The sequence below is a fragment of the Lissotriton helveticus genome, chromosome 4_1 (genome assembly GCF_964261635.1).
Source record: "Lissotriton helveticus chromosome 4_1, aLisHel1.1, whole genome shotgun sequence".
NCBI classification, from domain to species: Eukaryota; Metazoa; Chordata; class Amphibia; order Caudata; family Salamandridae; genus Lissotriton; species Lissotriton helveticus.
Window position 1 is genome coordinate 60,636,988 of NC_136063.1, and position 12,100 is coordinate 60,649,087.

At 47.3% G+C, this 12,100-nt stretch overlaps 1 protein-coding gene across 1 annotated transcript in view; it reads right to left on the bottom strand.

Annotated features, from left to right (window-relative positions):
• Window positions 1-1,049: 1,049 nt before the first annotated feature.
• Window positions 1,050-12,100, bottom strand: part of LOC144827860 (pancreatic secretory granule membrane major glycoprotein GP2-like) — an 80,490-nt gene continuing 69,439 nt past the window's right edge. Inside the window, exons 5-6 of the mRNA XM_078686025.1 lie at window positions 4,532-4,564; window positions 1,050-3,950 (exon numbers count right to left, since the gene is read on the bottom strand). Coding sequence (XP_078542151.1) covers window positions 3,886-3,950; window positions 4,532-4,564 — 98 coding nt within the window. The 3' untranslated portion in view covers window positions 1,050-3,885. The remainder of the gene's footprint in view (window positions 3,951-4,531; window positions 4,565-12,100) is intronic.

The following is a 12,100-nucleotide window of genomic DNA, read 5'->3' on the forward strand; positions in this document are numbered from 1 at the left end:
AGCATAGGTGATTTCCCACAACAGTTACCTGCATTTGAAGAATAAACAGTCATTAGCATATCATAGTTGTCAATCATTACAGTCTTTTATAGTTAATAAGTAGTCAGTCATTCTCATTAATTCAATATGTAGATTTTGACATAAAATGCTAGCTGGCTACAAACTGGTGATGTGACTGTTGATCATTTGAATCCGATATTCAATATCCTTATACAGCTAATGCTTATCCCAATGCATTCTCCTCTTGCCCAGTGAAATCAGTTAATGTTTCTTCTCCTTAAAACAGGCCTCTGTTCAAATCAGTGAGATGTATATCTAGTTAATCGCAGGGTGTTCTGCCCTACTTTCCAGGAAAAATTCCTATCATGGAGAATGGAATTACTGGCAATATATATTGTTTGCTTTGAAAACCCTTTGCAAAGTATATTCTAGCAAAAGCTACACCTTTAGCACTCTCTCTGGAAACAGTTAAAGAGGGAATGAAACTGTGGGCAGAAGAAGCATGGAGCGACTGCACAGGTAAGAAAGCAGCTGAGCAGAGACATCTCTAAGGGAACAGGCAGGAAAGAGCCATCCATTCAGATGAAACTTGGGAAGTGAACAGTCTCGCAGAATGCCAAGGAGGAGAATTATGAGAGAGAATGTAGAGATACCTCTTAAGAGGGGAGAAGTAAAGGAAAAGACAAAAAAAAACAGATGAGCTTGCAGAGAAGTGGCTGGAAGCTTGTGGAAAATGTTGCTTTGTTATCCTGAGTTCCTCCGTGTACATATTGGCCTCAGTCCTGGTAGCTTTGGTGGGCCTGAGGGGTGGGAGAACACTTCTTTAGTGTTGTGTGGTGCAATACAGTAGGGTGGTGCGAGAGGCGGGCAGGGTGGAGACACGGAGGGTCCTAGCTGGGTAGCCGTGGTGGGAGGAGGACTAGTGTTCCTGGAGCTGGATGCAGTTGGGCCATGGATGGATAAAGATAGGCTTTCCTGTGGCTTGCCTTCAGTGCACCAGCAGAATGCCAGGTGTGTACACCAATTGCTGCTTCATCCTGCTGCTGCCAATAAGTAGGTCCGTCAAAGGGGTAGGAGAGCAGGTGGCAGTGGCAGGACTGGGAAGGATAGGGGCGTTGGACGAAAGAGAAGACTGGAGGTGTAAAAACAGCTAAGGAGCTCATAGAGAGGAAGGGAGAGGAAAAGAGTGGGAGAAGGGGGGAAAGAACATGAAATAGCAAGAAAGTTAAAAAGAATAAAAGTGGCTAAAGAAAAACAAACATGAGTAAAAGTTTGTAAAAATGGGAATCGTGAGCAGAGATGAGAGAGAAAGTGGCATAGAGAAAACCAAGCTGAGAATATCCAATTAGAAAGCTGTAACAATAAAGATCGAAAGAGAAATAGAGGATGAGTTAAGGAAGGGACCGTCATGCTTGGGCAAATGCCACTGAATGGGAATGTACAGGGCAGTTAGAAAAGGAGAAGGAGGTGAACTGGAAATAAGCAGAAGGAAGCCTGGCAGAAGACGCTGACTGGCAGAAAGGAGCAGGAAGCACTCAGAGAAGAATGTGGATGGGAACAGAAGTGTCACAAAGCACAGGGAGAAGGATCTTCCTTGGAAGAGAAGTGCAGTGAGATTATGAGAAGGCAAAAGGTAAAAAGCAAAGAGGAGCTTTAGGGAGATACAGTTTGCAGAACAGGTGGTGAGCAGAGGAAGAAGCAGCTCTAAAGGCAGGTAGAACTGGTGGCAAATTAGCTGAAATAGGGGAGAGATGCCTCTGAGGATAGAGAGAAAAGCAGTGGGGATTACTGAAGAAGTAACCTAACTAAGAGATGCAGGACAGCATGATTGGAAACTGCTGAACAAGGGAGAGGTAATGCTGAGCAAGGAGTCAACCATTAAAGGAAAAGAAGCCGAAGGGGGCAGGCTGGCACAGCAGAACACAACAGCCAGGGAAGAGAGCAGCCGCAGCGGTCATGGGTAGAAGCATCAGTGGGCAGCAGACGTGTCACAGAAATAAGCAGGAGAATAAAGAACCAATAAGGGAGTGCAGGTAAACAAGAGGTGACGGCACAAGGGAAAAAAGCACAGTGTATAACTACGGTATAGGAAGTGAAGGGAAATGCAGCAAAGGGTGGAGAATCAGTGGTGCAACAACCATAAAGGAAGCATATGGACATGCAACAAAGGGTGGAGAATCAATGGAGCAACAACCATATAGGAAGCATAAGGACATGCTACAAAGGGTGGAGTACCATTGGAGCAACAACCATATAGGAAGCATAAGGACATGCAACAAAGGGTGGAGAATCATTGGAGCAACAACCATATATGAAGCATAAGGACATGCAGCACAGGGTGGAGAATCAAATGGGACAACATCCATATAGGAAGCATAAGGACATGCAACAACGGATAGAGAATCAATGGAGCAACAACCAGATAGGAAACATAAGGAAATGCAACAACGAGTTGAGACTTAATGGGGCTACATCCATATAGGAAGCATAAGGACATGCAACAAAGGTTGGAGAATCATTGGCGCAACAACCATCTAGGAAGCATAAGGACATGCAACAAAGGGTGGAGAATCAATGGAGCAACAACCTTATTTGAAGCATAAGGACATGCAGCACAGGGTGGAGAATCAATGGGACAACATCCATATAGGAAGCATAAGGACATGCAACAACGGGTGGAGAATCAATGGAGCAACAACCATATAGGAAACATAAGGAAATGCAACAAAGAGTTGAGACTTACTGGGGCTACATCCATATAGGAACCATAAGGACATGAACAAAGGGTGGAGCATCAATGTGGCAACAACCAGATACGAAGCACAAGGACATGAACAAGGGGTGGACGGGGAGATGCAGCACAGGGAAGAACAGTAATTTGGGAAGGGTGAGGGAAGTAGCAATGGGTGGGGAGATATGTGGACACAGGAAACAATGCATCAAATGATGGGGAATCATTAGGGCAACATTTGCTTCAGCGAAAAGAGTTTCAGCGAATGATGAATAAAAACTGTGGTGTGAATTGTTGTCATGGGGAGGAGGAGCAAACTGAGCTAAATCAGTGGGGTATGTGGGACGTGGAAATGGGGAGTAAGTGTACAAGCATGTACAGAAGCAATCATGAGTGGAACATCAGTGGGGTTACAGCAAGGAGCTGGATAGGTTGGGGAATCAGTAAACAGGGGTAGCTGCAGTGGATGGAGGAACTATGAGGAAACATTGAGAGTAAGAGTTGGGAGAAGAATCAATGAAGGAGTATATAGAGGACAAAAGAGCCAGTGCTACCATCAGGAACATACAGACAACTCCTCGGCCCAGGGATCTGTCCAAAATCAGTGTTGGAAGCAATGCTTGAGTGTAAATTGAAGGCATATCATCGAGAAAGGACAAGGATCAAATATGAGAGATACTGAAAGAGGACTGGTAATGCAAAGGAAGAATCAAGACACAGAGAGATGGAACAGACCAATAGAAGGAAAGTAGGAACAAGCATTGTTGGAGTTAGAAAAGGTGAAGAAAAAGGCATGGCTGTAGCAGTGGAAGGGAGCAATGCATAGGAGAGAGGCAAGGACATAGGAATGAGAAACAAGATAATCAAAGGGATATCTGTCAGTGATTGGGAGGGTTGGCAAGTCTAAAGCAGAAGTAGACATAAACAAGGCCAAGGGAGAGAGATGCCTGCCTTTACTCTGTCTGTCAAACCATAACTCAGGCCCTATACATGTTCATAATTCTAAATCTTATGGAAAGAAATTATTAGAAAGCAGATTCCCATACACATCATCCCAGGCAAAAGACACACACTGGAATCAAACAGTTTGTATAATGATAATTGTGGGTGTCAGTAGCAGGTCCATATCTGGCTTTGGGTGTGGTCAGTCCTCCTCACATCAACCTGAGACTCAGCAGTGCCAGCAGGGAGCTCCCTACCACAGCCAATAAGGAGACATCTGGAAGCAAAAAGGAAAATGCTCATGTGATGTCTTGGAACACAAGAAAATACAAGTTTCTTAGAACACATCAGCTTCATCTCCTCAGCCTTTCCTTTGATATCTGCAGCCCTAACCCTTTGCCTATCCCACCTCAGTAGGGTTTGTCCTTTAGGTTTTACAGTGCCCAGCTTCCCTTGGAGGAGATGCGTGAGAGTAACAACTATCCTTAGCCCAGCTACCTCCATGGCATGCATTATAGTGGAGATGTCCTCTTTGCTGAGGAGAGAGCTTTGTCACTGACAAACAGATCTGTGATCCAAACCTGGTGATGCCCTCATGACTATATCAGGACTGTGTCCAAACCAGGCGAACTCCCTTGTGTCCAAGTTTGAGATGTTGACAAACAGTTCAGGGCCTTGGCAAAAAGAAATCCATCCTTCAAAGACCAAAACTTCACACCCTAAAATATGATTTCTTTAGTAAAGCACTTTCTTCCTAATCAGGTGAAAGACACAACCATTTTCTGACTTTCAGGGATTGGATGGATAAACTTTAACCCCAGGAGTAAGAAAAGGAACAAACAACAAGGTGTTGGTTACCTGTGTGCGATCCAGAGTTTACATCCAGGGACACTGAAAATGAACAAAAATTGCAGGAGGTTAATATTTCCTTTCTTCACTTCTTGTCAAAATGTCGATTTGAATTGAACTTTAACTTGCTGTAGTCAAGAGGAACGAAAAATACTATAGCCTTACTGTAGACCCAGCGGTAACTTCATCCTGCGAGACTAGCTCTTTGGAGAGACTGTGCCTGTAATGGTACACGAATCAACTCCAGCTGTGCTAAAAATATACCCTAGCAACAATGCACTACTGATGCCGCACCCACAGTGCAGTCATGATGCCGGCTTCATAGTGCTATAGAGAGAACCACCACCAGTGCTACAAAGCCCTACTGATGCTGCATCCACAGCGCTATCATGATGCTATAGAGAGACTCACCAGCAGTGCTACAAAGCACTACTGATGTCACACCCACAGCGCTATCATGATGCTATAGAGAGACTCACCGGCAGTGGTACAAAGCACTACTGATGTCGCACCCACAGTGCTGTCATGATGCTATAGAGAGACTCACCAGCAGTGCTACAAAGCACTACTGATGCCACACCCACAGCGCTATCAGGATGCCATAGAGAGTCTCACCAGCAGTGCTACAAAGCACTACTTATGTCGCATCCACAGTGCTATCATGATGCTATAGAGAGACTCACCACCAGTGCTACAAAGCACTACTGATGCAGCACCCACAGTGCTATCATGATGCTATAGAGAGACTCACCGGCAGTGCTACAAAGCACTACTGATGTTGCATCCACAGCGCTGTCATGATGCTATAGAGAGACTCACCGGCAGTGCTACAAAGCACTACTGATGTTGCATCCACAGTGCTGTCATGATGCCAGCTTCGTAGTGCTATAGAGAGAATCACCAGCAGTGCTACAAAACACTACTGGTGCTGTACCCACAGTGCTTTCATGATGCTTTAGAGAGAATAACCAGCAGTGCTACAAAGCACTACTGATGTCGCATCCACAGTGCTATCATGATACTATTGAGAGACTCACCAGCAGTGCTACAAAGCACTACTGATGCCTCACCCACAGTGCTATCATGATGCTATAGAGAGACTCACCAGCAGTGCTACAAAGCACTACTGATGCCGCACCCACAGTGCTATCATGATGCTATAGAGAGACTCACCGGCAGTGCTACAAAGCACTACTGATGTTGCATCCACAGCGCTGTCATGATGCTATAGAGAGACTCACCGGCAGTGCTACAAAGCACTACTGATGTTGCATCCACAGTGCTGTCATGATGCCAGCTTCGTAGTGCTATAGAGAGAATCACCAGCAGTGCTACAAAACACTACTGGTGCTGTACCCACAGTGCTTTCATGATGCTTTAGAGAGAATAACCAGCAGTGCTACAAAGCTCTAATGATATCGCATCCTCAGTGCTATCATGATGCTATAGAGAGACTCACCGGCAGTGCTACAAAGCACTACTGATGTTGCATCCACAGCGCTGTCATGATGCTATAGAGAGACTCACCGGCAGTGCTACAAAGCACTACTGATGTTGCATCCACAGTGCTATCATGATGCCAGCTTCGTAGTGCTATAGAGAGAATCACCAGCAGTGCTACAAAACACTACTGGTGCTGTACCCACAGTGCTTTCATGATGCTTTAGAGAGAATAACCAGCAGTGCTAAAAAGCTCTAATGATATCGCATCCACAGTGCTGTCATGATGCTATAGAGAGACTCACCAGCAGTGCTACAAAGCACTACTGATGCCGCACCCACAGTGCTATCATGATGCTATAGAGAGACTCACCACCAGTGCTACAAAGCACTACTGATGCAGCACCCACAGTGCTATCATGATGCTATAGAGAGACTCACCGGCAGTGCTACAAAGCTCTACTGATGCTGCATCCACAGCGCTGTCATGATGCTATAGAGAGACTCACCAGCAGTGCTACAAAGCACTACTGATGCCGCACCTACAGTGCTATCATGATGCTATAGGGAGACTCAGCAGCAGTAAAACAAAGCACTACTGGTGCTGCTTCCACAGCGATATCATGATGCTATAGAGAGACTCACCGGCAGTGCTACAAAGCACTACTGATGCCGCACCCACAGTGCTATCATGATGCTATAGAGAGACTCACCAGCAGTGCTACTTTGCACCACTGATGCGGCACCTGCAGTGCTATCATGAGGCCATAGAGAGACTCACCAGCAGTGCTACAAAGCACTACTGATGCCGCACCCACAGTGCTATCATGATGCCATAGAGAGACTCACCAGCAGTGCTACAAAGCACTACTGATGCCGCACCCACAGTGCTATCATGATGCTATAGAGAGACTCACCAGCAGTGCTACAAAGCACTACTGATGTCGCATCCACAGTGCTATCATGATGCTATAGAGAGAAATGGGGTGGCTGAGTGGGCTAAAGAATGGTGATGGATTAAACCCAGATCAGTTGACTGGGGGTGAGTGTTTGATTTTCTCAAATGCTCCGTCCATCATCCCCTTTTGTATCGCTTTGTTCGCCCTAAGTGTGGCAGGGTATGCTCAGACGTGAGTCCCTTTCTCACTTGGCCACTAGATTCAAGATAGCCTGGCTGATGAGGATTATGAATCCGAAACCGGTCCCAGGATGCTTGTTTCCGGTTCATGGAAGACATGGCTTTGCAGTTCGGGCTGGACTGTTCCCATGAGGCACAGGGTCAGACTGATTTGCAAATAGCCATGTCTGAAATGGGGTGGCTGAGTGGGCTAAAGAATGGTGATGGATTAAACCCAGATCAGTTGACTGGGGGTGAGTGTTTGATTTGCTCAAATGCTCCATCCATCATCCTCTTTTGTATCGCTTTGTTCGCCCTAAGTGTGGCAGGGTATGCTCAGACGTGAGTCCCTTGCTCACTTGGCCACTGGATTCAAGATAGCCTGGCTGATGAGGATTATGAATCCGAAACCGGTCCCAGGATGCTTGTTTCCGGTCCATGGAAGACATGGCTTTGCAGTTCGGGCTGGACTGTTCCCATGAGGCACAGGGTCAGACTGATTTGCATATAGCCATGTCTGAAATGGGGTGGCTAAGTGGGCTAAAGAATGGTGATGGATTAAACCCAGATCAGTTGACTGGGGCTGAGTGTTTGATTTGCTCAAATGCTCCGTCCATCATCCCCTTTTGTATCGCATAGAGAGACTTACCAGCAGTGCTACAAAGCACTACTGATGTCGCACCCACAGCGCTATCATGATGCTATAGAGAGACTCACTAGCAGTGCTACAAAGCACTACTGATGTCGCACCCACAGTGCTATGCTTTCATGATGCTATAGAGAGACTCACCAGCAGAGCTACAAAGCACTACTGATGTCGCACCCACAGTGCTATCATGATGCTATAGAGAGACTCACCAGCAGTGCTACAAAGCACTACTGATGTCGCACCCACAGCGCTATCATGATGCTATAGAGAGACTCACCAGCAGTGCTACAAAGCACTACTGATGTCGCACCCACAGCACTATCATGATGCTATAGAGAGACTCACCGGCAGTGCTACAAAGTACTACTGATGTCGCACCCACAGCACTATCATGATGCTATAGAGAGACTCACCGGCAGTGCTACAAAGCACTACTGATGTCGCACCCACAGCACTATCATGATGCTATAGAGAGACTCACCGGCAGTGCTACAAAGCACTACTGATGTCGAATCCACAGTGCTATCATGATGCTATAGAGAGACTCACCAGCAGTGCTACAAAGCACTACTGATGTCGTACCCACAGTGCTGTCATGATGCTATAGAGAGACTCACCGGCAGTGCTACAAAGCACTACTGATGTTGCACCCACAGTGCTGTCATGATGCTATAGAGAGACTCACCAGCAGTGCTACAAAGCACTACTGATGTCACATCCACAGCGCTATCATGATGCTATAGAGAGACTCACCGGCAGTGCTACAAAGCACTACTGATGTCACACCCACAGCGCTATCATGATGCTATAGAGAGACTCACCGGCAGTGGTACAAAGCACTACTGATGTCACATCCACAGCGCTATCATGATGCTATAGAGAGACTCACCGGCAGTGCTACTTTGCACCACTGATGCGGCACCTGCAGTGCTTTCATGCGGCCATAGAGAGACTCACCAGCAGTGCTACAAAGCACTACTGATGCCGCACCCACAGTGCTATCATGATGCCATAGAGAGGCTCACCAGCAGTGCTACAAAGCACTACTGATGCCGCACCCACAGTGCTATCATGATGCTATAGAGAGACTCACCAGCAGTGCTACAAAGCACTACTGATGTCGCATCCACAGTGCTATCATGATGCTATAGAGAGAAATGGGGTGGCTGAGTGGGCTAAAGAATGGTGATGGATTAAACCCAGATCAGTTGACTGGGGGTGAGTGTTTGATTTTCTCAAATGCTCCGTCCATCATCCCCTTTTGTATCGCTTTGTTCGCCCTAAGTGTGGCAGGGTATGCTCAGACGTGAGTCCCTTGCTCACTTGGCCACTAGATTCAAGATAGCCTGGCTGATGAGGATTATGAATCCGAAACCGGTCCCAGGATGCTTGTTTCCGGTCCATGGAAGACATGGCTTTGCAGTTCGGGCTGGACTGTTCCCATGAGGCACAGGGTCAGACTGATTTGCAAATAGCCATGTCTGAAATGGGGTGGCTGAGTGGGCTAAAGAATGGTGATGGATTAAACCCAGATCAGTTGACTGGGGGTGAGTGTTTGATTTGCTCAAATGCTCCATCCATCATCCTCTTTTGTATCGCTTTGTTCGCCCTAAGTGTGGCAGGGTATGCTCAGACGTGAGTCCCTTGCTCACTTGGCCACTGGATTCAAGATAGCCTGGCTGATGAGGATTATGAATCCGAAACCGGTCCCAGGATGCTTGTTTCCGGTCCATGGAAGACATGGCTTTGCAGTTCGGGCTGGACTGTTCCCATGAGGCACAGGGTCAGACTGATTTGCATATAGCCATGTCTGAAATGGGGTGGCTAAGTGGGCTAAAGAATGGTGATGGATTAAACCCAGATCAGTTGACTGGGGCTGAGTGTTTGATTTGCTCAAATGCTCCGTCCATCATCCCCTTTTGTATCGCATAGAGAGACTTACCAGCAGTGCTACAAAGCACTACTGATGTCGCACCCACAGCGCTATCATGATGCTATAGAGAGACTCACTAGCAGTGCTACAAAGCACTACTGATGTCGCACCCACAGTGCTATGCTTTCATGATGCTATAGAGAGACTCACCAGCAGAGCTACAAAGCACTACTGATGTCGCACCCACAGTGCTATCATGATGCTATAGAGAGACTCACCAGCAGTGCTGCAAAGCACTACTGATGTCGCACCCACAGCGCTATCATGATGCTATAGAGAGACTCACTAGCAGTGCTACAAAGCACTACTGATGTCGCACCCACAGCGCTATCATGATGCTATAGAGAGACTCACCGGCAGTGCTACAAAGCACTACTGATGTCGCACCCACAGCACTATCATGATGCTATAGAGAGACTCACCGGCAGTGCTACAAAGCACTACTGATGTCGAATCCACCGTGCTATCATGATGCTATAGAGAGACTCACCAGCAGTGCTACAAAGCACTACTGATGTCGCACCCACAGCGCTATCATGATGCTATAGAGAGACTCACCGGCAGTGCTACAAAGCACTACTGATGTCGAATCCACAGTGCTATCATGATGCTATAGAGAGACTCACCGGCAGTGCTACAAAGCACTACTGATGCCGCACCCACAGTGCTATCATGATGCTATAGAGAGACTCACCAGCAGTGCTACAAAGTACTACTGATGTCGCACCCACAGCACTATCATGATGCTATAGAGAGACTCACCGGCAGTGCTACAAAGCACTACTGATGTCGCACCCACAGCACTATCATGATGCTATAGAGAGACTCACCGGCAGTGCTACAAAGCACTACTGATGTCGCACCCACAGCACTATCATGATGCTATAGAGAGACTCACCGGCAGTGCTACAAAGCACTACTGATGTCGAATCCACAGCGCTATCATGATGCTATAGAGAGACTCACCGGCAGTGCTACAAAGCACTACTGATGTCGCACCCACAGTGCTGTCATGATGCTATAGAGAGACTCACCGGCAGTGCTACAAAGCACTACTGATGTCGCACCCACAGTGCTGTCATGATGCTATAGAGAGACTCACCAGCAGTGCTACAAAGCACTACTGATGTCACATCCACAGCGCTATCATGATGCTATAGAGAGACTCACCGGCAGTGCTACAAAGCACTACTGATGTCACACCCACAGCGCTATCATGATGCTATAGAGAGACTCACCGGCAGTGGTACAAAGCACTACTGATGTCACATCCACAGCGCTATCATGATGCTATAGAGAGACTCACCGGCAGTGCTACAAAGCACTACTGATGTCACACCCACAGCGCTATCATGATGCTATAGAGAGACTCACCGGCAGTGGTACAAAGCACTACTGATGCCGTACCCACAGTGCTATCATGATGCTATAGAGAGACTCACCAGCAGTGCTACAAAGCACTAATGATGCCACACCCACAGTGCTATCATGATGCTATAGAGAGACTCACCGGCAGTGCTACAAAGCACTACTGGTGCCGCACCCACAGCGCTATCATGATGCTATAGAGAGACTCACCGGCAGTGCTACAAAGCACTACTGATGTCACACCCACAGTGCTATCATGATGCTATAGAGAGACTCACCAGCAGTGCTACAAAGCACTACTGATGTCGAATCCACAGCGCTATCATGATGCCATAGAGAGACTCACCGGCAGTGGTACAAAGCACTACTGATGTCGCACCCACAGTGCTATCATGATGCTATAGAGAGACTCACCGGCAGTGCTACAAAGCACTACTGATGCTGCACCCACAGTGCTATCATGATGCTATAGAGAGACTCACCGGCAGTGCTACAAAGCACTACTGATGCTGCACCCACAGCGCTATCATGATGCTATTGAGAGACTCACCGGCAGTGCTACAAAGCACTACTGATGCCGCACCCACAGTGCTATCATGATGCCATAGAGAGTCTCACCAGCAGTGCTACAAAGCACTACTGATGTCGCACCCACAGGGCTATCATGATGCTATAGAGAGACTCACCGGCAGTGCTACAAAGCACTACTGGTGTCGAATCCACAGTGCTATCATGATGCTATAGAGAGACTCACCAGCAGTGCTACAAAGCACTACTGATGCCGCACCCACAGTGCTATCATGATGCTATAGAGAGACTCACCAGCAGTGCTACAAAGTACTACTGATGTCGCACCCACAGCACTATCATGATGCTATAGAGAGACTCACCGGCAGTGCTACAAAGCACTACTGATGTCGCACCCACAGCACTATCATGATGCTATAGAGAGACTCACCGGCAGTGCTACAAAGCACTACTGATGTCGCACCCACAGCACTATCATGATGCTATAGAGAGACTCACCGGCAGTGCTACAAAGCACTACTGATGTCGAATCCACAGCGCTAT